This window comes from Bombus terrestris, chromosome 15 (genome assembly GCF_910591885.1).
Source record: "Bombus terrestris chromosome 15, iyBomTerr1.2, whole genome shotgun sequence".
Taxonomy (NCBI): domain Eukaryota; kingdom Metazoa; phylum Arthropoda; class Insecta; order Hymenoptera; family Apidae; genus Bombus; species Bombus terrestris.
Window position 1 is genome coordinate 2,223,169 of NC_063283.1, and position 25,526 is coordinate 2,248,694.

At 32.1% G+C, this 25,526-nt stretch overlaps 7 protein-coding genes and 2 long non-coding RNA genes across 23 annotated transcripts; 5 read left to right on the top strand and 4 right to left on the bottom strand.

Moving 5' to 3' along the window:
• Positions 1–3: 3 nt before the first annotated feature.
• On the top strand, positions 4–3,027 carry LOC100644822 (U4/U6.U5 small nuclear ribonucleoprotein 27 kDa protein). 3 transcript variants are annotated; one of them, XR_007226544.1, is made up of 5 exons: positions 5–558; positions 627–784; positions 860–1,067; positions 2,430–2,599; positions 2,683–3,027. XR_007226544.1 is itself a non-coding variant. In XM_048412654.1 (4 exons), exons 2-4 carry the CDS (start codon positions 443–445, stop codon positions 1,054–1,056), a joined length of 471 nt encoding a protein of 156 aa, XP_048268611.1. In that variant the 5' UTR covers positions 4–357; positions 432–442; the 3' UTR covers positions 1,057–1,713. The 3 variants fall into 3 exon arrangements, 2 of the variants coding, with proteins under 2 accessions (XP_048268611.1, XP_012172093.1); XM_048412654.1 differs by lacking the exons at positions 2,430–2,599; positions 2,683–3,027 and having other exon boundaries at positions 4–357; positions 432–558; positions 860–1,713; XM_012316703.3 differs by lacking the exons at positions 2,430–2,599; positions 2,683–3,027 and having other exon boundaries at positions 9–558; positions 860–1,713.
• LOC100643259 (Fanconi anemia group I protein) lies at positions 1,349–8,445 on the bottom strand. Of its 5 annotated transcripts, none has more exons than XM_020866859.2 (22): positions 7,295–8,445; positions 6,918–7,201; positions 6,663–6,830; positions 6,351–6,574; positions 6,068–6,264; positions 5,856–5,992; positions 5,567–5,787; positions 5,144–5,484; positions 4,920–5,052; positions 4,535–4,842; positions 4,262–4,459; positions 3,674–3,831; positions 3,396–3,557; positions 3,176–3,327; positions 2,899–3,104; positions 2,666–2,833; positions 2,409–2,589; positions 2,123–2,339; positions 1,969–2,041; positions 1,734–1,877; positions 1,555–1,653; positions 1,349–1,464 (listed from the first exon to the last, which is right to left on the bottom strand). In XM_020866859.2, the coding sequence occupies exons 1-22, from the start codon at positions 7,376–7,378 to the stop codon at positions 1,351–1,353; spliced, it is 3,969 nt and encodes a 1,322-aa protein (XP_020722518.2). In that variant the 5' UTR covers positions 7,379–8,445; the 3' UTR covers positions 1,349–1,350. The 5 variants fall into 5 exon arrangements, with proteins under 5 accessions (XP_020722518.2, XP_012172092.2, XP_020722519.2 ...); XM_012316702.3 differs by having other exon boundaries at positions 3,396–3,560; XM_020866860.2 differs by having other exon boundaries at positions 2,123–2,589; positions 3,396–3,560; positions 6,918–7,146.
• A 139-nt stretch (positions 8,446–8,584) lies between these two features.
• LOC100646965 (pupal cuticle protein C1B) lies at positions 8,585–9,602 on the top strand. The gene is made up of 2 exons (XM_003401134.4): positions 8,585–8,725; positions 9,095–9,602. Exons 1-2 carry the CDS (start codon positions 8,714–8,716, stop codon positions 9,470–9,472), a joined length of 390 nt encoding a protein of 129 aa, XP_003401182.2. The 5' UTR covers positions 8,585–8,713; the 3' UTR covers positions 9,473–9,602.
• Positions 9,556–12,446, bottom strand: LOC100645776 (pupal cuticle protein C1B). 2 transcript variants are annotated; one of them, XR_007226543.1, is made up of 4 exons: positions 12,316–12,446; positions 11,406–11,769; positions 10,189–10,480; positions 9,556–9,860 (listed from the first exon to the last, which is right to left on the bottom strand). XR_007226543.1 is itself a non-coding variant. In XM_012316705.3 (3 exons), exons 1-3 carry the CDS (start codon positions 12,322–12,324, stop codon positions 10,323–10,325), a joined length of 531 nt encoding a protein of 176 aa, XP_012172095.1. In that variant the 5' UTR covers positions 12,325–12,446; the 3' UTR covers positions 10,151–10,322. The 2 variants fall into 2 exon arrangements, 1 of the variants encoding a protein (XP_012172095.1); XM_012316705.3 differs by lacking the exon at positions 9,556–9,860 and having other exon boundaries at positions 10,151–10,480.
• Positions 11,641–14,111, top strand: LOC125386416. Of its 2 annotated transcripts, none has more exons than XR_007226546.1 (3): positions 11,641–11,782; positions 11,909–12,031; positions 12,336–14,111. It is a non-coding gene; the product is annotated as an uncharacterized LOC125386416 (long non-coding RNA). The 2 variants fall into 2 exon arrangements; XR_007226547.1 differs by having other exon boundaries at positions 11,645–11,782; positions 11,850–12,031.
• A 164-nt stretch (positions 14,112–14,275) lies between these two features.
• LOC100647790 lies at positions 14,276–19,380 on the bottom strand. Of its 2 annotated transcripts, XM_048412652.1 has the most exons (5): positions 19,230–19,348; positions 18,790–18,871; positions 17,956–18,270; positions 16,248–16,531; positions 14,276–16,100 (listed from the first exon to the last, which is right to left on the bottom strand). In XM_048412652.1, the coding sequence occupies exons 3-5, from the start codon at positions 18,036–18,038 to the stop codon at positions 15,508–15,510; spliced, it is 960 nt and encodes a 319-aa protein (XP_048268609.1). In that variant the 5' UTR covers positions 18,039–18,270; positions 18,790–18,871; positions 19,230–19,348; the 3' UTR covers positions 14,276–15,507. The 2 variants fall into 2 exon arrangements, with proteins under 2 accessions (XP_048268609.1, XP_003401188.2); XM_003401140.4 differs by lacking the exon at positions 18,790–18,871 and having other exon boundaries at positions 19,230–19,380.
• On the top strand, positions 16,496–18,214 carry LOC125386421. Its single transcript, XR_007226553.1, has 2 exons — positions 16,496–17,341; positions 17,768–18,214. It is a non-coding gene; the product is annotated as an uncharacterized LOC125386421 (long non-coding RNA).
• A 930-nt stretch (positions 19,381–20,310) lies between the features above and the next one.
• On the top strand, positions 20,311–21,644 carry LOC100648461 (60S ribosomal protein L26). The gene is made up of 4 exons (XM_003401145.4): positions 20,311–20,460; positions 20,733–20,913; positions 21,051–21,191; positions 21,457–21,644. Exons 2-4 carry the CDS (start codon positions 20,746–20,748, stop codon positions 21,592–21,594), a joined length of 447 nt encoding a protein of 148 aa, XP_003401193.1. The 5' UTR covers positions 20,311–20,460; positions 20,733–20,745; the 3' UTR covers positions 21,595–21,644.
• Positions 21,645–25,512, bottom strand: LOC100648343 (probable serine/threonine-protein kinase DDB_G0280133). Of its 6 annotated transcripts, none has more exons than XM_012316711.3 (6): positions 24,764–24,900; positions 23,038–24,681; positions 22,703–22,962; positions 22,502–22,615; positions 22,272–22,422; positions 21,645–22,183 (listed from the first exon to the last, which is right to left on the bottom strand). In XM_012316711.3, exons 2-6 carry the CDS (start codon positions 24,653–24,655, stop codon positions 22,002–22,004), a joined length of 2,325 nt encoding a protein of 774 aa, XP_012172101.2. In that variant the 5' UTR covers positions 24,656–24,681; positions 24,764–24,900; the 3' UTR covers positions 21,645–22,001. The 6 variants fall into 6 exon arrangements, with proteins under 6 accessions (XP_012172101.2, XP_012172100.2, XP_012172098.2 ...); XM_012316710.3 differs by having other exon boundaries at positions 21,645–21,931; positions 22,010–22,183; positions 22,703–24,681; XM_012316708.3 differs by lacking the exon at positions 24,764–24,900 and adding an exon at positions 25,362–25,512 and having other exon boundaries at positions 22,703–24,681.
• Positions 25,513–25,526: the final 14 nt, after the last annotated feature.

Consider the following 25,526-nt stretch of genomic DNA (forward strand, 5'->3'; position numbering starts at 1 on the left):
ATTTTAAGCATGATCAATAATGATTAAATTATATCGATATTATGGATTAACTATATTATGTACAAATACAAACATGGCAATAAATGTCGATGAGTCGTCAACTATAAAGGATATCACGAAGCATAACACTGTTTTTTGCTATACATACTAAGAAATCATTTACACTACAAGATATTGTTGCTATATTATAACTGAAGATCTTATCTACTATTATTTTGTGTATGATATGAGCATACCAAATATGGATATATAATTATGTAGCATAATATTACAACTGTGTTAAACATAACCTAATATGATCCAATTTATGTAAACATAACCTCTTCATCCTATCAATTATATATTCGATATAAAAACGTACGTGCATATATGAATATGTCCATTCGACAGACTTTATCACGTTGTTATTAAGTTAATTATCAATAATTAAGTAATACGAAGTATGGGACGTAGCCGTACACCTTCACCAAGAAGAAGAGATCGGTCCCGAGATCGTGATCGAGAACGCGAACGAGATAGAGATCGAAGAAGAAGACGTTCTCGTGAAAGAAGAAGAAGGTATTTTCTTATATTTTTCTATTAGACTTAAATAGTATAAAGATTGCATGAATTTCAAATAATCCTAGATCCGTTGAACGAGACCGAGTAAAGTCGAGGGATAGAGAAAGAGATCGTGATCGTGAACGGGACAGACATAGACGTTCATATAGCAGATCTAGATCAAGAGAAAGGGACAGACCTAAACCCAAATTAAAACCCACAACAGAACGTCCTGTGATTACAGGTATGTAAATCTAATATTAGTAAAGCCCGATATAAATTATAAAATAACTGACTGTTTTAAATGAATATCTTGCAGAGGCTGATCTTCAAGGAAAAACACCAGAGGAACAAGAAATGATGAGAATAATGGGCTTTTGTGGTTTTGACACTACTAAAGGCAAAAAAGTTGAAGGGAATGATGTAGGAGCCGTACATGTTATTCTTAAACGAAAGTATAGACAATACATGAACAGAAAAGGAGGATTCAATAGACCATTGGATTTTGTAGCATAAAAATTATAAATGTGATGATTCCATAAAATTCTTTACAATTGATAGAGATTCCTTAACCTGTGCAAGTTCTATTGTTTTCATAAATCTAATCAGAATAATAAGACGTACAAATAGTACAAAAAATAGTTTATATAAATGAAAATATAAGTAGACAAAATAAGTGATATAGGTTGACAAAAATAGATCCGTAAAATTTTTCATTTTAAAATTTATTAAACAATTTTTATATAAAAATACTTAAAATACAAGCTTTTTTATAACAAGAAAGTATTAAATATTTTAATTAATAATGTTTCAATCATCCACCCTGAGTCGTTTGCTTTGAGATGTATCATCATCACTATTGCTGTCACAATCATTCATATTCGATGTTTCACTCTCAGTGTTTTCTGGAGCTTGTGTATTGAGCTATAAAGTTTAGAGATATTCTAGAATTATTACAGTACGGATAATTTTGTGAAAAATAATGTACAATGCAATATCTTTTCTTTTACTTACTAAACTGACATCCATTCCCTCAAGCCCCTCTATCAGTTGTGGATTTTTAATTCTAAAATCCCTTGTTATACTTCGTTTCAAGTAATTTTCTAGCGGTATCTAGATTTATACGAATTAAAAATTATGAATATAAAAAGGAACGAAGAACAAAATATTTAATACTTGTGTTTTATACTTACGCCCGTTCTTTTGCCAAGTAGTAATATTTCTTTGTTAAATTGCTCGATTTCATATACTACACGAGGTATTACTTTGGTTTCTTTTAAAATTTTATTCCTTTGTGCGTATGAATCGGATTTTAATTTTAATTTATTTTGATTTTCCTTCAGAAGATATTTTATAATAAAATAAAATAATGATACTGATGACATTGATTTTTATATATAATGTATGAAAAATTCGAATTCGACATACCTCTACATATGTTACCAAATTATAGAAAGCAGATTTTAATGATTTTCCAGCTATTTGTACCACCTGAATGAATCTACAACCAGTGAGATTTGTCAATTTCGGTGAACATATAAATCATTAATTACAAAGTGATATATGTATCTGCAGCACATACTTGACTGCTTGAAATGCTGCATTCTGATCATTCGATTTAGCATAAAAGTATTTTGTAAGATTACCAAGTAAATGATACAAGTATTGCAAATTTTTGAAGGTCAAGTCAGTGGATGGACCTGGTTTGATCAATGTATTAGCTAATGTTTGAAGTGCTTGAGCAAGATAAGATAATTGTCTACATAGATTTCGTTCTTTATCCCTTAATCTGTTATTCCCTGTTAAGACAATATCATTTTTTATGAATATTATAAAATTTTGATTTGGAATTTCAAATTTATATTTACAAGCTTCATCAATTGTTTCAGGTGCTCTAGCTATAGTGTCTTCTGCCTTTAATCGCATCAATAACCACGAGGCACTATCTAATTTTTGTTTAATGTGACCACTCAAAACGTTATAAACTTGTAGTATAGTATCTTCACGTATACTTTTATATGAACCATTTGCTATTAATTCAGTTGCTGCCTACATTTAGGTAAGAATAACAATCAATTTAAGACATAAAAGTTTTGAATATTATGTAACAAAAATTATTGCTTACGTTATCAATGTTTCCAGCTTTTTCACATAATTCCACACAAATTTCATTCAATGTATCTCCACATTCTTGACTATGTTCTTCCAAGTTCAAGAAGAATTGTATGATTGTAGGAACAATAGGGCTTCGAATATCTTCTACTTGAATAATTTCTTTTATACATTCGAGCATCTTTTTTAGTGAAAAAAGGGATTTATATAAACAAAGAAGATAGTTTTCATGAAAGATATACTAACCTCTTCAGAATTGTAATCTTCGAAGTTAATCTTATATGTAAATTGTTCTATTATTTGTAATAACAGAAGTGATACTTTCTCCCTGTCATCATTGTGCGTTTCTTCTGTAAGAAACTTCTTGAGGTACGACTTCAATGAAAAAATAATTTCTTGTAATTGAGAATTTATATTTGTAGATTTTGGTTCCTTCTTGGATTGTACTTCAACTTGAAACAGTAAATAAAATTATGATTTAAATTGTCGAAATAACGTAGTAAACTGTTAGATAAATACATACAAATTGAATTGAGAAATTCTGGTAATTCAGATGAGAGTAATGTACATATACAGCAAGAAATTTCCTTGAAACATTGTAAAGCCAATATAGTTACTTGTTCATCATTTATAAGTGCCTCATCCAAATTTTGTACAAAATATTTATAAAGCAATCTAAAAATGATTTCATTATTATTATTATTATGCTTTTATTGGCACTATTATTCTATTTCAGAACTTACCTTCCAACATCAATATATGTATTTATATAGTTATGATTTTGCAATTGAGAGGTATCCTGTATAAATGATTTTGTATGTTGTAAGAGTTGTTCACATGTTTGTAATATATAGCAACAAAAGTTGTGGTCTCTTCTAAGTGCAACATCATTTTGAGTAGAAGACCTTCTATTTATGAATTATAATTCATTTTTAAAATAAAAATAAGCAATTTAAAACCATAGAAACATTCAGAATGATTTAGTAATTGCAACGCTCATTTCGATCATCATGGTACTTACGAAAATAAGAGCGGTAAACTTTGACGAATTACATCCAAATCCATAATAGTATTTGGTATTTTGATATTATTTGATTTAGCCGGCTTTTTAGTTGTATTATTGGGATCTCGGTCCTTTTTAGATTTATTACCATCACTTTTTTTCGTTTTTGTGTTTTGCTAGAAAAATTCATAGTGAATGTCATGATTTTTGATACAACAACTAAGTAAATAAAATCCAAATACAGAAATCAAGAGCACGCAGTAAAAGAGTAAGAGATTAGTATAGGAGAGATAACCAGCAAGAAAGGAAACAATAAGGGTGTAGACTGGATGAGGAAATTGAAAAACAAGGAAAACGAAAGAGTGGAGAGAGGGGAATATCTAGTTAAGGAAGTAAAGATTTATGCAACAGATAATAGACATACATAATAGTTAAGGGTTACATGGTAGACATTAGATAAGGGATAGTAAAATAAGGGTAGCATAAAGTTGTGTGTGTAAAGTGAGAATGCAAGAAAATAAGGAGAATAATTTTGTTGTAAACTGAGTTCCTTTTATGGCCATGAAGCTAAAATAAACGATATTATATAAAGAAAAATTATTTTACCTTTTTAATAAAGTCTATCAAACGTGTATATCCTTTGAACAAATTGTTAGTATCATGACAGCTTTCCTCATTCCCCTTTGACCATTCTCCAATTCGAAAAGCCATTAAAGCCTCATATATCCCAATGACCATACCAAGATTCTTTAACTTGATCTCTGGCTTTGGAAAATCTCCATGAAGTAAGTCAGTTCCATGTTCCTAAAATTATTGAGGTTTATTTTTACATTAACATATCAACGCCACTTTCTATATTGATGTTTAAATTTTAATTACCAAATTTAAATGCTCCAATTCTGTAATTGCCATTTTCCTACACAGTGATTTCAAAATATCATGTAATTTTTCAAGAGTATGTGAATTTTTTACAACTGTATTAATATATGTCTTTTGCAACGTAAATATCAATTGAGCAATAGGTTCTTGCAATACTACTTCCACTCCATGAACATCTGTGCACAATTCTAATTTTACAGGTGGCAAGGTACTATCATCTGTATGAAGATATAGATTCAAATGTGAAAGGAGCATGTCTACTAGAATTTCTGTTATTTCGGGATTTTTGATCACAGTACCATACAGGCCTAAAAACGTAATTGAGATTAAGAAAATGGCAGTATCAAACAACAAATTGTTGATCATTCAAACAAATTTTCCGTACCTTCGTACAAGTGTAATCTGGTTTCATACTCATAAGTAAAGGTCTTTTTTAATATATCCGATATTTCATAATATAAAGTTTTATCACAGTCTGTAACCGATTTTCTTCGTTGCGAATTATACTCCAAAGTTACCTAGATCGAGTGATAAAAATTGTAGAATTTTTTTCATAAAGATAAGTGGAAGTAGTTTTTTTCCATTTTTATTTATGATCTTTATATATACCTGAGTTAATGTTGACCTAGAACTAGCACTCATTGAATCATTAAATTGACTAAGTCTAAAGCTAAGTTGGGAATGCATGTTTGTATATTTTAACATTTCAAGATATCCTGTCACAGCTGTTTGTCGTTTTAATGCACCTTTCCTGTAAAGAGCTTTTCTCAAAGTCAATAAAAGGTTTTCTCGTATATTTGGTGAAACACGCGCCAATGGAAAAATAGCATACAAAACTTGATTAGCAACTGTAGGATGTAAAAATAACAATCGTTCGAGGATAGTTATAATCCAGACTTGATGATCCAAAACAACTATTGACAATTCGCGGCACATATACTTTAAACAATCTAGAAAACATTTGTTTTAAGTAGGATTAAAGAATAGAGTCACATTTGGTGCAATTCCCTGATAATATTATTGCTTTTTTACCTGTATAGTGTGTTGTAGGTATACCACCTGCTACTATTTTATTAATCAACTCTTGTAACACAATAGGAATTGTCTCGTGACGTTTCTTAATTATTTCTCGTATTATTTCGGATCCAATACTCCACATAGCTGTTGCATTATTTTTGGATTTTTGATCAGCATTCATTAACGTAAAAGCTAAATTTGTAAGTCCCCTTAGTACTAAATGACGATCTTTATTGCTGTAAAATTAAAATTAGACAGTAAAATAAAGCATATATGTGAAAAAATAAATATTAATTAAATTGACCTGCTATCAATGACTTGTCGAATAATCCCAATTATATTGCAAGGTGTAGGTAAAAGTTGTCTCATCCATGCACTGTTTTGTCGTTTTTCTTTTTCTAAGCTACTATTAACCACAACCAGTCTTAATATCTCAAATATCTGTTAAGAATATTTTACATTAGAATAATAAAGTAAAAATACAAATTTTTGATTTCATACTAAGTTTTTTACTACCTGATCTTCATATATTGTAGAAACTGACATGAGTACAGAGAGCATAAAGGGTTGTAGCACGTACTCTGGGGCATGAGACACATGTTTAAGGAAACGGATAAAATCTTTCATGTTTTCATGATTTAACTGAGCAGCTTGGTACACATGATACAAAACAGTGCTCTCAATGTCTTGTACCTCTTTTAAATTAATTATATCTATAAATATCCATATAAAAACAAAAATGGCAATTAGAAACTTATGCAATGAATATACACAGATTTTAGTTACATATTTTACATACCAATATTTTCAAGACTATTACTGTCATCAGACAAACTTGTTTTTGAATAACATAGCTTAAAGTATTTGGACAAGGCATTCAAAAGCTTTCTATTATCTTGATTTGGACATAATTTTAATGTCTGGTATGTGAATGAGGGTACTTGATCCAGAGGGAGATTTGGAAGAGCAGAACATAATGTCCTCAAAACCTCATTACGATCTGTCTTATCTAGTACCATATCCCTTTATATGGGTAAAATCAAATAACTCTTTTATCTCTAAAATTTCATATATGTAAGATTCAATCATATAGACACAAAAAGTCAGTTACCCAAACATTTTTGCCAAAGATGGTAAAAGATTGACGTTCCAATGATAATTGCATATGGCTTTAATAATTAGTGATTTATATTCAGTTCCAGAAACTTCAGCATCTGCATGTACAATATATTTTTCATTTTCCAGTGCCTCCAGTAATGCAGGTAATAAATCCTTCCAACTGAAAAAGGAAGAAAATGGTTTAAAAAACTTTCATGCAGAAAGAAAAAGAAGAGGAGAAAATGGGAGCAAAAACAAATTGCTATACCTGCATAGCTCATTATCGTTATTACGAATATTTGTGAGACAGAAGTCAACAAGTTTGACAAGATGTTGCTTTGAATAGCTTGGCAAGTCAGAAATTATTCGGTTAACGATCGCATTTGCCTGCCCTAGAGATATGTTAGTTTCCTCCAAATTTTTTAACGTAGATTCAATCACTTTTCGTCGCTTAGTTTGACAGGCTTCAGAATTGGAAAATGCTTGCAGAAGGTCATCTAATGTTTTTAATCCATTCGATTTACAAATACTGCTATGTATTAATCGCGTAAGCTAATGAAATTACATTTTAATCTTAAATGTTACCACCACATACGTCAGTCATAAAATTGTAAGTTATGGTTGAAATGCAATATTTATGATTACCTGTTCTACGCTCGATTCTTGAACGAATGTACATATTTCTGATTTATTGCCACGTTCTCTCAATTTTTCAAACCGTTGACTCATATTTCGATATTTTAAATCTATTTGTTGCTTTTACCTTTCTTATTCAGAATAAATTTAATATAATTCACGGAATTTTCAATTGCTTCGTTACTGATTGACTTCAATCTATCAAGAATGTAAGATTTCAAATCGTTATAGAATACAAATACATGTGTGCAAGTATTATATTATTCATAAGTTCGACAAAGCTTCGTATAGAGGCCGTACCTTCAGAGATGCATATCTCTGATATTTGATGTTTGAAGAAAAAAAAGGCGGGAAACGTCTTTCACTCAATAATTAATCTATTGTACATGTTAATTTGATATATTCGTAGCGTTTCTGACAATTAGTATTAACTGCTATTGTATATTTGTTTAAGATGGAAGAAGATTGCATGTTTAGTATTAACAGAGAGGAGTATTAGGAATTATAACGGCTCTAATTCAACGCGTGAAATTAACATTCATTCGCCACTATAGCTTAAAACGTGGACTGTTTCGCAACTCTAATACAGATTAATTTTACTCACTAGTAACGATAATAAAATCGTGACTTGCCCGATATGGAGCCTATCAGTCAAAACACAAACTACTACTCAACTACTACTCCAATTTTGCTATGAATATTCCAAATAACTTACAAGTTTAACAAATTCATAAAAATTTCTGTATAAAATGTAACAGTCATGTTGAAAATTGTAATACAGGTGATTTTGGAAGTAGAAGCTGTATAAAATATTTAATTTGACTTGTAAACAGAATTTATAGAAATTATTTTCTATAAATATACCTTCTATAAAAATATACTTCGCCTGAAACGTACAGAGACGATTTTGTAATCATGTCGTTTTATGTAAAAAAAAATAGAAAGGATTTTTTCTGGGGTATACGATAGGTACATTTTTCGAAAGTGAGAACAATGACTGTTCGAATAGTACGCTATCATTTACATCGGTATTTCAGATTTCAAGCAGAGGTTTGGCAAGAGGATAAAATGATAGAATAAATGGATCGCGGTCATTTTTTTTCTCTGACGGCGACCAGTCGAAGGTTTTGGATTTTTAGTCCAAGGTCGGAGGGGGATAAGTTAACGATATATTATTGAAAGAGCGAAAAAGAGAAAAAGGAGATTCGGGCGTGGCAGAGAAAAGTATACAAACGATTACGCATGTTCCTATGGCGAAAGTCTTTTTCGGTGCTCGTTCGAAACACGCCCTTGTACCCCACCTGATTTCGCGTAACTCATTCACCTAACCGAACCGGACTATATAAGATTTCGGCTACCAAAGGATCAACACGCACTTGCTTTCGTACATTGTTAGCGAATCGACCAAGGTTCTCTTTCAGACTCACAATGTTCTCGAAGGTAAGCGATGCAGAATAATTTGTTACGAACATCGAAACTGTATCATATGGCTGTGCGCTATACTTGAAATATATCTCACGTGTATTCCAAATGTGACTCGGCTCAAACGAGTGGAAACCATTTGCAAGTTTACAAACAAAACTATTCATTAATTATTTTTGTAACTTTGCATTCTCAGGTCCTAAAGTTCTCTTTTGCCTGCCTCTTCGTTCTGATCTTGTTCTAACACAGGATTGAATTATTTGGGAGTCGCAGAAATTTCTAAAATACACGTGTAATATACTTGAAACAAAGAAAGATAATAGCTGTGAGGAAGAAGTTGTTTCGGTAACGGTATCGTTGAGCTAATTTTGTTCCTTTCTTTTTCAGATCGTAGTACTCGCTTGCATTCTTGCCATGAGCAACGCCGGTATCTTGGCACCAACTGGACAATATACTCTGACCCCTGCAGCTTTAACGTCGACATCGGACAATATCCTTCGCAGCTCGGGAAATCTCGCACAAATTGCGACCCAATCGAAGACTGTTGCCACCCCATTCTCCAGCACTAGCAGATCCGACATTCGCGTAACCAACCCGGCCATCTATGCTCACACTGCTCCAGTGGCATACGCCGCAGCCCACGCACCTTTGGCAGCACCCTTGGCAGCACCCGTGAGCCCACTCCTTGGCGTCGCTTATTCTCCAGCGGTGGCTGTTTCGCACATGGCCTACAGCAGCCCCATCGGTGTCTCTTACTCCTGGTAATCGTTTCTCCTTCTGAGTTTCTTGGACCGTTGCTCTGACAATCATCTGGAATAACTTTCATCGCACTATGTTTGTACTAAACGTTTCTTTTACTTTCTATTTATTAAATACGACATGTATTGAAACATAACAAGTTGCGCCTTGTATTTTCCTCCCCTCTCCGCCGTCAATTTCATATTTGTTAGGTATTCTCGGCTAGCGTTGATCCTGTTATATCTTGCTAGATGTTCGCTATATCTTCTATCGAACGAGAATACACATAGTACGTAAATCGAAGAATCTATTGCAATCATACAACGATGTTCAGATATATGATTACCACTTGGCACGGGTCTATTCCCACGAAGTAATCGCTATTATCTGACTTGGATTCGCGAATACGTTAGGCCTGAAAATAAATATCAAAAAAGAACGAGTGAGACAGAGAGCAGTGCATCTGAGAGTTCATGCAATATGTATACATATGAACGCACTATGTATTTCTAGGAAATAGAAGTTAATTTAAATATAATCATATCATTTTGATATCATCTTGACCGTAAAATACTCGATAGTCTTGACCAGAACGATTTCAGAAATCAATAAAATTCAACGCGAAACGTTGCTGTTATGAGCTTCTTCACTCGATTGGATGAGAACGAGCGAACAAGAATACGAATTTGGTGTCCGAGCTTCGTATAGAGTTACGATTGATTTATTGAATATTCGATTATTACATTCTGTGACAAAGTTGATCGTTTAGGTAGTAAAAACGATTCGCCATCGACACGAATGTTTGAACGCGTTTCATAATCGGTCGTGGTTTTAGTCGAGTCCTCCGCCGCTTCGTAGGGGTTCGAGCGTGTGGACCTTAAAGAACCTTGACGGCTCCTAATCCCTGCAAAGCTCCAAGCCCGTTAAGCCCCAGAGGAGTTAAACCAGCAGTGAGAGCGGGCGCAGCTCCGATTGCGGTGGTCAGTCCAGGTGTGAGAAGCGCAGGAGCGGCAACAGCTGCTGTAGCCACTGGAGCTGAAATCATCGCACGAAACAATCGTAATAATCGAATCAAAGTCAAAAGTGAAAGAATCGTTCAAGCGATCGGCGTACTTAGTGTCCGCCTCGTTAGCGAACAATGGTATGCCACTGTTCGTTTTCAACTCGAGCTTTTACTTATACGCCTATTCGTTAAATAATTAACCGCACGCAATACACGCGCAACGATATTACTTCGCTATATCGTACGACGAAGCGTGGTATGCTTAGTATATTAATAGTACGTATCGGGTTGAGTAATAAAATAAAGTTCATTCGCTTGTTTTTTACAAGAGTGCATAGACACGTTGCTATATTCCTATAAAATCTACGTATCCGATCAAGCAATGATTTGTTCGTCCCATTTCTCCGTAAATATACTATCTTTCGTAAAAAATTCCACGTTCTTCGTAAGAGACGAACGAACTTGTTACTCAAGTCGATATATGTATAAGTAATAAGACAAAACGAAAGATAAAAAAGGAAATGGAAACTAGGGAAGAAGAAAAAAAACAATAAAAGAAGATACGAAAGGTACGAAACAAGTAAGGAATTATGGCAACAACTGAAACGATAAAAAGGAAAATGAACACGAGAAAAGCGGACTAACAAAATATCGATTCTAAAGCATAAAGGAAGCGTGCCGGCAAGCGAATGCCAAGCGCCCGATTTCCTCGCGACATCGTCGAGTCGACCGCCGTCTGATATTCGACTATATTCTAATCGTTAAGTACATTGCGGTTAGAAAAGATCGTGTAAAGGTGCGCGTGTGTGATACGTATAAGGTAGCGTCGCTGTACAGTGACGCACCATCGACGTATGTAATATATGTAGCGATCTAACGTATAGGCTAGGTTCAACTAAGTTGTGGATGTTAGAGAGTTACAATTTAATTGTAAATTGGCACCCATTAATCAGGTACCTGCAAGAGCGGTATTTGCGACCGCAACTACCGGGGCGGGCACAGCGGTCGCCGTCACGATTCCAGGATTGTTAACGCGCACGTCCGCTTTCCTGACGCTACTGAACGGCGTATCTACGCTCTTCGCGTAGGCCGATATGGCACCTAAGTTACCGATACCCCGTATCACGTTAGAGGTCGATGTTGCGATAGTTGGTACGGCGAGCGCGGCTGTGGGCAGAGGGAGGGCTGCTGCAGTGGACAGAGGAAGAGCCGCTGCTGCCGCTGGCTGCACCGCGACCGCTGCGGGCGCGGTTGCGAGCAAACCACCGCCGATCACGCCAGCTTGTCCAACCGCCAGCAAGCAACCACAAATCACCAAGAACTGAAAAACAAAGGTTAATTTTCCCTTTCTCCGATTTGTCGCTTTGCTTAAAACTTTGTTTAGATGTAAGAAGCTTCCAGAATCGAAACGGTACAACGAAGTTATACCAGTTATTAAGTATCTTAAACGAAAACTACAGGGAAAGAAGACGATGAATCATTTTGGTGCACCGTCATGACAACATTGTTTTTTCATTCGGTTTCGAAGTTAAACGGCGGGCTTTCTCCGGCTCTTCGTAACGTTAGAAACGTTGCTTGGTATGGTAAGAGATTGAAAAGTATCCAGATATCGTTTGTCTCGACAGTTCTTATAAAGAACAGTCTCTTATAAAGAAAACTTCTTGTACTTTAAGATTATAAAAAACATATGATATTACTTAAACTTTTCTTTAAACGAATTTGTGAAGCGCACTTTTGTGAAAAGTTTATTGTATCAGTAAATTCTGTTAGATAAATTTTTTGCTAAATTATCAGAACCAGATCGAAAATTGTGGCAATTAATTCGTGAACCATCGCGTATATCTGCGTATATGAATCTTTTACTTACTCTAAACATGATGATGATAGGTAGGAGCTGCTTTCTTCACCGATTGGAAACGACAAACGAATTGAATGCATCTAGTGGATTTGTCAGCCTATTTATACGTAACCTCTTGTAATCCTGTCCAGATAGTTAACTTGAAACATTTTTTCACCAAAAACTTGGTATCAAGTGTCCGTCGACCAAAGACCAGCGTATTGCATAGAAGGTTTGCAACGAACCGGCATTACAACACATGCATATGACTAGAGAAAATTTGATATCGTAAAACTCAAGTAGCAGATTGCACTGTGATCTTTCTAAAGAAGATTTTTACTATTCGACTAGCACGAAACGAAATCGATAACCAAACCACCAGCGAGACAAAGAAATGGGGAAGGTGGAATGAAAAATACTAATTAAACGCGTTAGAGAATACGTATAATTTCGTTAGCTTGTGTCGTTAAATGTGTGTTATAACAAAACACCGATATGTAAATATACACCGATTGAAAAGTAAAAAGCAGACAGATACCCTGCGCAATTACTCAATGTGAATGTATCTCAAATTGCAACTGATATGCCTTGGTATCCAGGTATACTATAGAATTACAGCTTAGCCATCGTATAAAGAATCGTACGTTTGACAAATATCGCGTAGGATATACATGGATAATAGCAAACTATTGAAAAGATTGTTGTAATCTTTATGGCTGATGATTAGCGGTTCGTGTCTCAATCTATCGATTGGGGTTAGGTTGCATTCAAGATCGTATATACAATATCACTGTTATAAAATTCAAACTGACTTTAATGCTATTCATTCGTTGTTCTTTCCAAATTTCAAAGACGTTCAAGTCAATCCTGCTACGATCCTCGAATATATACGTATACACTACACTAAAAAATTAAAAGATCTTTAAATTTTGATCGAAAACTTGTCGATATTTGAACCAATGTAACTTTGTCGATAAGAATCGTACAATACTCTACTTGAGCTCGTTTCAAAGGACAAATCGTCTACTTTCACGCCCTTAAACGTTAATTTTGTCAAGGATTCTTTTTTGTTACGAAATAGAGTAGGAAATTAAAGTTTTATTTGTTTCCTTTTTCAAATTTTAATTTCGTATTGTTTAGTAGTACATGTGCACTTTTGTATGATTACAAAAATTTTATACTATAAAAAATGAAACGAAAAACCCTGCCAGAGGCACTTCATTGGGAAATAATGTGTCAATACTTTTTGTAACATCTGTGTCCATTTCAATGTATACTAGAAAGAACTGATGCTACAATGAATAAGATTCAAGAATCAATTATTTCGTTCTAACATATCCTGTTGCGTGTATAAAGATGCGAGTATTTTGTCTATTTCAATTAAGTTACCTTATCTTGAATCCGTTAATAAAGTCATATTTGGTTCCAAGTAATTTGGAAAAAAATTCTGCGAAAACGTGAATGTAAGTAGCTTCGCAAGATCAAAAATAACAAAAATGGGAAACGAGGGCGTGGAGAGTAGAAGGGGTAGAAGGCGACGCGACGGAAAGAATAAACAAGTACAAAGTGAGAGGGAACGCGATCAGACGACCACTGCCGGTTGCAGTTGTTACGCAATTGACATTGGCAAATTGTAACAGAACAAGCACGGCCAAGAACTTCGAGATTTCATAAGCACGCCGGAGGCGAAGGAGTGTATTATAATTTGGTAAGATGACGTAGCAAAATGACTTGTTCGTTTTCTAAATCTTTAGCCATTAATAATTTATATGTATCTCCCGCGTTCAACATGATAGTCACAATTTCTAATAAAAAGAATAACGAAATCGTTGTACTGTTTTGTAACTCTGATAAATAGTTATAAATTATATCTTATACCGTGAAATATAAGGATAATAATACCTACATAAAAGCATATTTAATTAGAGAAAGTATTTTGAATAAACTGGTTTTAACAGATTCGATCGCGTCGAAGTGAAAACATCATCGATACAATAGGTTTTATTTATTTATTATTTCTCTGTAAAATACAGTAGAACATATTCTTGTTAATAACACATACTAACGATTTGTTGGCTGATTGTACTGCAACAACATATGAGGTGATTCCCGTGATATATCATTAACACCAATAGTGTCTCCGATTGTCATATCGATTACATAGATCGTACATATGAATAGAGTTACCTAACAATTCTCCATCTCAAGCTGTAGGAATGTCGGGAATAATATACCGAGATCATTAATTAATAATTCCACTATTTTTTACATTATCGTAACAAGTTAATTGATACTATAATTTTCATATTCGAATAGACCTCGTGTTCTCGAATGCGTAACAAAAGCATCTCCATTTCAGTGTTTCAGTATGTTTCTTAACAATTATGTTATCGGGATCGAAAAATATTATATTACTATCGATAAACTATTCACTCGATACTACACGATAATCATTATTTTCAAAACATCCACAGACTTCGCGCATTGTAATTTGTATATATTTTTACATATTTCACTTTATCTATATTTTTTTTAACACAGGCTTTTCGAACAATGGTCAACATTCAAGTAATTTTATTTTTTCCAAGATCACTTCTATTCTATAAATATAAAAAATAATATATAAACGTATACATATGACATAACATTTTCCCTACTTCACTTTTCTTTTTTCTCCAAAAATTAAAAATGAAATGTCTTCGGTGATTAGTTAAGTTTGTCAAGCGATGGATCATTTAAAAATAATTATGTTTCGTTTTCACAGAATATAAGTACCTCCCTCGCTCCTCGAGGCTTTATAAAAAAACCATAGTTTTCGATACACAAATATTTCCTTTTGTATTCCTGACCTATGTCATCATCATTATGATAGGATTTCACTATTAAAGAAAGAACATCTTTATTTAATAGTATTAATTAAAAGCCAAAAAAATAGAAAAAAGAAAGAATAAGCATAAATACGTTATTAAATATTAATTGTACTAACTATAATAAGCACATTGTTAAGAATATATGAAAAATAACGAGCAAGAAGTTGCTCTTCTTTGTGTATTTTTCGTTTTATCAATGCGTTCATTTGTTGATTTTAAAAAACTCAGAAAGTGACAATAATATGTATATATTTCTATCTTGCTTTCCTTCAAAAAAAAAATCCTTTCTGAATCAATCACTATTAATTAACTAAGTTTAAGATGTAAACGAATAACAATTTACTACATTGGTTTACATCGATGTTGGGGACCAGAAATTCATTTCTCTTAATTGCGATGATCTTGCTCGAAATGCATTTGGGTGAGCGGCTGATTTTTCTGATTTCTCATCGCTTCCTACATATGTAAGATTTTGCGACGAAATGGATTTCTTCCGAGCAAGCGATCTAAGTGGAGCAGTTGCGGCTTCGATGTTTGCTTCGTCCTCTTCTTCGATCTTGCCAGTAACGAATTCTCTAGATTGTCCGAAGATGCTTGCCAAGATCCAACCTCCCTGATATTTCTCGCGATCAAGAAGGGATGCTCCTGCAAAGTATCGATTGGAAGAAACACGACGACGAGCCTTAGGCGAACCGCTTGGACTGCCTGATGGCGAAGCGACTGGAGTGGCGGGTAAAGATTTGCTTCCTCTTCTGGGTTGACTGGCGGCCTGCTCGGCCGAAATAGTCTCGTGAAATTTGTTAGACATCATCTGATTAGCTACAAGAACAATTGACTTTCCACAAAGTGCTGGCTTGCCGTGAAATCCATCATCTACTCCCTGTGATTTTGTGATCTTCGTATTATTGGTCAGTAATTCCTTCGGACTTGATTTAATTCCGTTTTCTGGGAGCAAAATCAGAAACATTGAATCACAAAGAGTAAGAAAGAGATTTTACTTGTTAATCGTTGTTTCAGTCGTAATAATTAAAGGAAAATTCGTATAATTACTAGCTGCACAAAAAACGCATGCAACAGTCAATTGTAAATTACCTTTGTTCGCTGTTGAAGTTGATGGTATAAATGGTTGACAAGGTAAGGGATGCTTGCTGAAATCAATTTCCTGATTTTTTTTCTTCTCCTCAGTAAACTGTTGTTGCGTATCCTGTACTTTCACGTTATTTGTTGATGAAGTAATATTTTGTTTGCCAAAAACTTCGTCAATCGGCCGATATTCTTGCGAAACCGATGATCGATTTTGTGTCTTCGGATATGGTATGTAAAAGAAGCTGTCGTCGTGAGATGGTGGACTAAACGTGGTGTCGTTGATATCACATCTGCATAAAAGAGAAAGGACAAGAAGTTGGTAATTACTCGTTGCAAAGAAAGAAAGTAAGGTTAATGAAGCAAACAAGGGTATGCTACTCGATAAATAAAGACTCTTCGACTGATGGTCTTTTGTTAGAAGATTCTTTCAGCTTTAGATATCTTCTTACCATTGATATATTGTTCTCTTTACTACCAACAGTTCGTCTATAAATTTCTAAGTCCTATAGCGATGCGTTTCTCAGAATGCTAACCCGTCAACTAATTCAACGAATAATTCAATGCCTGACATAAGTATTTTGTTGAATTCGATACTATTCATAACATGCGTGAACAAACAATCGTTATTTAATCCGATGTTTTAATGTAAATCGGCATAGATCTACAAGAGAGAATAAGAAAAGAGTATAACAAACGTTATGCACTGCACACAGTAAACTATACGAGGTCGTACTACTCTTGCGAAGAGTGTCTTGAGTCTAAGAATAGCGGGCACAATGCCCATGCGATTAACTGCTTATTCGTGTTGTATCACGCGTTAGCCAAATTTCACGTATAAATATTTCTTATCGTTTATTAAATGTATGAATTGAACATCCAAGACAAACAATGTGAATCTCTTGTTTTATGTGAATGATTATGATATATTCAGTGATTAATTTTGAGATCAACTCTTCCATAAAACTTAGTAAAAGGAAAAATCAGTTCATCTGACCGGATCATTTCTGTCAATTACGATTAGTAAAAGTGACTTAACTTTGAAAACACAGCACAGAATAATTTAAACGATTTTAATTAAAAAATAATAATAATTATTCTGAGTAAGAAATTTGTTTATAGCATGCACTAATTTTTTTGCAACGTAACAATTTCTTGTTTGTAACATCATTTGAGAGCTAAGCATATTTGCAAGATCTAAATTTGTTTTCAATCAAGATTGATATTGTTTTTCTATTTTATACACTAGGCTATGGTTATAATGTATGTTTTCTGATGAAAGAACATTCTGAAAGACACATGATAACACTCAAATATATATATGCATTCTTATAGGAATAGCTACATTGTTCTTCAAATATTAGGTTCATCAAGATACACATTATAATCATAAATCATAGACTTAGTTTTACGTGAAAGTAGATAAAATCCAATCGCCGCCTTGGCAGTACGATTTTTGCATAACAAATATATTTGATGGTCATATCAAGAGGGTTAATACTAAATCTACTTGTATTCAATATTTACAGATTCACAGAAATGCCCTGCCAGCAATCTAAAAAATTGCCTCTTACCATTGCAATTGATTTAAATTTCTTCTACATTCACCAAGGAACAATGCTACGTTAAGGCATCACAAGCCTACAACTCAGTACAAGTCGAAGTTTGACAACCTTACAACACTTCAATTCTACAAAGGATTCGAAAAGAAACGAACCTATTGTTGGTTCGGCCTTTGATCCACTGTGGCAAAGATATTCCAACGCCGAGTAATCTATCTTCTTGTTTCGTGGAGCCCATTTTTATAATTCGCCAAACTTTCCCTTTCTTTTGAATTGAATCCAATAAGAAATAAGATTTGGTTCCGTTTAAGTTTGCCTATATCTTTCTTTTTCCTTTTTTCTTCTAATAGATTACACCTTGAAACATAGGATTCAAAAGATATCCGAAAGTTCAAAGTCGTAATCTTTTAACAATTTTCAGTAAAAAACAAATTCTCCTAAAGGATTGATCTGCACGTTGTTTTACTGACCTAGAACATGAATAAAATGATGGATGGGCGCGTTTAATTATGGATGATTAAATTTGATTTTATTAAGCATTTTTCCATTGTAAATATGTGCTACTTAAATGCATTGAAAGAAGAAAAAACACATTATATTTCATGATTAGACCGCTCATTTTGTTGCAAATTCATATTTTTAAGAACATGATTCAAAAAATAGCATCTTAGTAAAAAATTGTTTTATGTATTAAATATTATAAAAAGCACTATATATACTTTGTATATTTTACATATTTCTTCATCTTATGTATGTGCATTTTACGCAATTTTATACTTTCAGATTCTCTAGAAATGAGAAGGAAGATAAAATGACTCATTATTTATAATATTCGATCCCTCTAAACATAACTTTGATTATTCTAAAGGTATATTTGTAAAAAATATCAGTTCACTAATGGTTTCCTATTTATATACTCTTTTATCTTTTCTTTTGTTGGACTTGTATTTATTTTTGCAATTAACTAGTAGTATATTCTACATACATACGTTTTTGTATTCTTTCTCTGTCTCTTTCTTTCTTCCTCCCCCGTTCCCCTCAAGAGTATATTTTTGTTATAAGTTACAACGTCTATAACGACATCGATATTAAAGTATTTCTTTATAAAAGGCAAATAATCATTTTGTTTTGTATTATCTGCTAGGACAGATAACCAGGGTATTTCGAAAGCAATGGCAAAAAATGTAAACACAAAAAAGTAATCGAAATAATACCAAGAAATAAAAAAAGAGAAAGAATAAAATTTATACCGACAAAAATTTACATAATTTGATAAATATGAGAAAGATAATTATTTTTATAGTTTCTGCTATATTACGTTTCTCATGCTTGTTTATTGGAGTATATCACTCACAAAATTGAAGTACGAGTATAAATAAACACGCTTTACTCAACAAAACAGCAATATGTATATTGGTGGATTACTTACTCGATTTTTATGATATATTAGATGTCTTTGTACATTTAATAACCCCATAACGGCAATATTTTTGCAGAGCTTCGGAACAACGTGACTGGTGAACAGCTACCCACCATTTGCTGACAAAAACTCATAATATATTAAGTTTTGTTGTCTGGAAGTACCAGTAACTTTATCTAATGAAAACTTCCTATTCGTGGACAAATGGAAAATAACTAGGCTAACAAAAGGAGCTAGGGAAAATGAAGAGAAACAACGTTGACGTTGTTATTGAAAACACTGACGGAAAATCGTATTGATTCTTTATTATATAATCGTATTGATTATCAAATTTAATTTATTACATATATATATATATTGTTGCGTGGCCTTTTTAAGATTTGGGGAATTTAACGTGATTGAAGCCCGTGGAGTGCTGAAGTACTTTGCTCGCGTTATAACTTCAAACAATTCCAAAATTAATTTAATGTTTAAATGAAGAAATACATAACAACAAAGATTAACTTGCATATTTTATATTTAAAACTAATTATATTTGAAACTGAATATTTCTAAAAGATTGACTGCTTTAACAAGATTTGATTTTTAATGAAATTTACTTAGACACTGAGCTCAACAATCCTAACGATTCAACGATTCTAATGATTCTTTCCTTTTGCGTCGTAGAGTGACCTATTTATCTGCTCGGATTTACACGACAATCTACGATTAATTTGTTATCCAATAGGATAAATTAATTAACGCTAATAAACATTATTTTGATTGGAGTTCACAATATCAGAGAGCGAGCGATTTATGCCTTGACAATATTTTTTCCATGGTAACGAAAGATATCTATAAAAGATAGATAGAAAATTTGAGAGTAATCATAATTGTTACTGATAAATAATTTTGACATTTAATCTATTGATAGATCAAATTTATTAATTTGTTAAATAACTTTTGTTCGTTACTTCAGCTACGCTGCTGTACAGTTAAATTCGCGGTGCTAGAATTTACCTTATTGTCATACAAGATATTCACGCTAGAGGGAGCCACAAGCCTACACCAGTTCACAACAATATTTGATATCTTATAGAACCATAAATATGTTAAAACTTTAAGACGAATTTACAACAATGTTACTATGTGTGAGCTGGGAGTGAGATAGATTTTCACTAGATTATATAGATAAATTTGTATTTCTTTCGTGCCGAAGGAGCGTTCTTCCGGTTGGGGATACTGAGATAGGCTGTTGTCGGTAAGTTCATTGAAATCAAAATCGATTTCAATCGTATTTAAAAAAATAATCTCGGCAGAAATTTTATATTAAAATCATGTTACTCTTTCTCTAATATATAAATATGAATATCTTTATGTTTTGAAAACGTATAATAATTGTAGTTGAAATAGTGACAGTAACTAACCTATAACTGTTTGTTATTTACATTCAACATACCACATGATTTTACTACGAGCTATCATAATTGTACTTTATTATAATTAATACAGAGTTATATTTTGCATGCACAGGTAACCAACAACAATGAAATTCAATAAACTTGTTTCTTCTTCACGTCGAAAAAACCGAAAGAGGCATTTCACGGCACCTTCTCACATTCGGAGGAGACTTATGTCAGCTCCTCTTTCCAAAGAACTTCGGCAAAAATATAACGTTCGTTCTATGCCAATTCGTAAAGATGATGAAGTTCAGGTAGGATAATGTTTTATAAATCGTTTGAAGATTGAAAACTGTTTATATTAAATGTGATAAAACATATTAAGAATAAGTAAGTAATTATTTTATAAAATCTCATTCATTAAACATTTTTGTTTATTTATTGTTTAAAGGTTGTTCGTGGGCATTATAAAGGCCAACAAGTTGGAAAAGTCGTTCAAGTATACAGGAAAAAGTTTGTTATATACATAGAAAGAATTCAACGTGAAAAAGCTAACACTGCTAATGTATATGTTGGTATCGACCCATCCAAGGTAAGTACAGCTATTCTTTGTATTGTGTTTTGGTATATATGTATTATTAAGTTTTGATAAATGATGAACTAAACCATTCACATAGATTAAAGCACAAAGCTTGTTGGTTTCGTTGATATACAAGGGTTCTCCTTTATGTCTATGAATTTGACTTGTTTAGCTTTTTTACTGCAGAAAAGTTGGCACTGATATTATAAAACTTCACCTTTTTTTCTGGTTAAAAAATATTTACTGTTTTCTAATTTAAATCTTTTGTGATTTACAGACAGTGATTGTAAAATTAAAGATGGACAAGGATCGTAAGAAGATTATTGACAGGAGGAGTAAAGGTAGGCTTGCAGCATTAGGCAAGGATAAAGGAAAATATACTGAAGACTCAACTGCAGCCATGGAAACTTCATAAATTTAAGTCAATTTCATTTATAAAGTTAAATAAAAACATTAATATTAGAATCTGTGTGTAATATTCCTTTTACTCATTTAATGTTCTTAATCATACACTAAAAGGTGTTTTAGAATTTAAATACCTTATATTTATAGCATAAAATACAAGTATAAAAGTAAATGCTTGGTAAAAAATAAAAGTGCACATATTTATAAAATTCTTGTTACGTTTATACGTATAAAAACAAGCATGTATTGCTATTGTCCGATATTTATACATTTTATAAACTGCATATCACAACATAAATTCTGTCCTTTCTAAAATATTACTTCAACATATAAATTCCTTAATCAATCTAAAAATTACAGAAACTCGTAATTTCCTACATGTACATTATTTACATAAAATATTTTATTCGTCAATATTTAAACACCTTTTTTTGACTGATAGATCTTGCTCTGTTTGGGAGTGTCTCTTGAGATCATCTCATCTTTGATTTCATCAGAAGAATCAATATTATGATTAGAACACTGATCTGAGAATTTTGCATGTGAGTTTTTTGTAACTTTTTCTCGTACTATGATTCTTGCTATTGGTTTAATGTTTACTGAAAAGAGAAGAGAACCAATTAATAAAAGAAGCATATTTTTTTATTAATATTAATTTAAGTATTTATCAATTTACTCATTACATACCTATTTTGTAAGGTTTTTTTCGTTTTCTAGTACCAAAAAAGCAAGATACATTATTTATATCTTTATATTCAACTCTGTACTTTTGTTTGCCAAGTTTCAATGTTTTTTCTGTGAGAGCTATTTTATTTTGCAGTAACTGATTTTCAAGTAGCTAGATACAAAAAAATATAATTTTTTCAATAATATACTACATATTGGATTGGGCAATTATATCATGACATATATCATACCTTAGATGGAATGTCTATAATAAAGACTTCATCATCTTCTTCTACATCTCTGAGTGTAAAGGAAGGCTTTGTTGTTTCAACCAATAAATTTTCCTTCTCTATAAATTCCTGTAACTTTAAGAGGGCAAAGGATAAGAAAAGATTAACAAAATATAGAGGTAATATAAGAGAAAATAGAAAAAACAAAATTCTTATTTATACATTGTATGGTCTACATGTTGATTCCTTTTTCTCACACTGCATCATATCTTCAATTTTTAAGTCCTTTTCACTTGATGCTTTCGTATGCTTTTCTTTGTCAAAATTACTACTTATTGCACAGTTTAAATCTGATTTATGTTGAACAGATTTATTACTAGCAAATGATTTAGTATCTGGAGATGAATCTTCATTGGTGTTTGAACATTGTTTCCAAATATTATCTTCATCATCCAAGCAATAGTTAGTCTGTTCTGAAAAGTCTTCATTTTTTTGTAATTTTGTATGAGGTTGGATTGAAATTTCATGATTAGGATGTACGTTGTCATTTTCATTACCTAATACATCAGAAAATTCTGAGGAACGTTTGAATAGCTTGTCTCTCATATTTTCAACATCGTAATTTCTATCATCATTCTCACTGGTACTAGAGTCACTATCTACTAAATTTAATCTCCTTAATTGTTGATATCGTTTTTCAGTTATTGGAGAAGTACTGTCTTCCATTATCAGCTTCATTTCCTTTACCTCAGGTTTTTCATCACAAAAATCACTTATGCTTAATTCTTCTGATTCGATATTTTCATTAAGCACAGATATATCGCACATTATTTTATATTTTTTATTAATAACTTCTGTATGAGTAACTTTGGGTTGCAATTTATCTGTTTGTATCTTTTGTTTGCATTTTACCTGATTTGTATCTATATTTTCATTTGCAAGTAATATTGTATCTTTAGAAGTATTAGATTTCAAGTTATCATCATCGTCTATTAAATTATTTTTAGAGTTTACTATGGAAGAAGTATTTGATGTATCTTCTTCTTCTTCTTTTTCAGTCCTATTTTTAAATTTCTTATAATGCTTTTTTCCATGTTCTAAAATTTCTTCCTCGGTATCTTCATCGATACCTGAGTCTTTTAGTTGGTATGTGTTACCAATAACTGAGGGCATGTTCATAAATGTTTCTGTAATATTTAGGTCTTTTTCTACCTGATTAGGACAATTTCGATCCACAGACATATTTTCACTATTAGTATTCCAAATTTCATTAACATTACATGATGAAAATGACAACCTTTTCTGTGTTCTTATGTTAGGACTTCCAAGCATTTTATAACAATAATTTTTATCTGATTGAAATTCTTTATTGATATTATTCATTGTAGGATCTGATTGTTCTAATTTATCATTATTGTTTGTTACTGTTTTTACTGTAGTTGCATTGCATGTTATTTCAGTTGAATCTGAAGCTGTGTCACATACATCTTCAACAGTAGCAGTATTTATTTCATCTTTCACTGACACTTGATTTTCTAAATTTAAAACATTTTCTTTAATACAATCTGCAAAATATTTATGAGCTGTGTTCATCTTACTTTGTATATTACTTTGAACATTATCGGTCATTACAGAAAAATCTTCTTTAGTATCATCATTATCACATGTAAATTTATTTGCATGTATCCTTTTTTTCAAAGAAAGACCTGTTTGAGATTTTCTCTTAACAACCTTTCGCCATCCTAAATTTATAGGTGACGTACTTTTAGGTCTTTTTATGACTGTTTTTTTAGGTTTTACATTAGATATAAAATCATCTTCATTAGTCACAGATTCTATATCATAAGAATATCTTCTATTCTTTTCTAATGTCTCTTTTATATAATTTGATAAAGATACATTAGATTTGTATAAAATACTATAATCATCCTCAGTGAAAGTGTCATTGCAATCTGTTTCACTGTCATCTGTCACATTTCGAAGAACTGAAGTCTTCATTTTAATATATTGGCTATATGTCTTTATGCTTTGATACTGTTTAATTGCAGCATTCATAGCTTTATTTCTGCGACGTAATCTTCTACATGGTACCAGTTTATGTAACAAAGAGCAATCTATCATTCTGTTTGCAACTGTATTTGGTACTATATTCCATGTAATTTCATCAGATTCCATAGTGTAGCTTTTTACTAACTCAATATCTGTAATATTAGAATATTTTTTATAGAATATTAATTACATTTAATATTCATCTCAAATTAATAGGTATAGAAAAATGATTACTTGAATTACAGTTTACAATAATGTAGCCTAAAAAATGTATCACTTCACAAATAAAGCTGGCACGCAAGTATAACTCAATGAAATGAATTCGAATTTAGAGGTTAGGAAACTTTATACGCATGTAACACATATATATGTATACATACAATTTAGAACTCCATATTATGTTTTTAACATTTTTTTAAATGAATTCATACAATTCCTTTACATATAATATTTGATTAAAAACACTTTTCTAGCCTTCCAAAACCTATACCTAAAATACATTTTCAATTGTTGCGATAAAAGTGATCAAAAATACATTTATATATTAGTCAAACGTAAAATTAAATAAAAAGGTAGACAAATTTAGAATATAATTATTAAAATTAATATGAACTTTCATAAAACATCTAAAATTTAGTGAAATAAATTTTTTAACTGACATCAATCACAATTTATTTTATATGTTTTTCAAAAATACAAGGTGACTCCGTAATTTATGGTGCAAATGGAACCAGGGAGATTCTATGGCTCAAAATAAAACGAATATAAAAAGTAAAATTGCGTTAGAAATTTCTTTTCAAATCAAGTTTAAAAATTTGCGAAGTATACCTACATTTGCTTAATTCATGGCTAGACAGAAGTAGATAATCGATAAGAGGTTATTCCACATGCGAAATTAAGTCGAGAATGTAGAATACAATTTTTTGAGCCTCTGAAGCTTCATTTTCGAGAAAATCGAATTTGGAAATTTGTCTGGTACGCGTATACTCGGTTAATT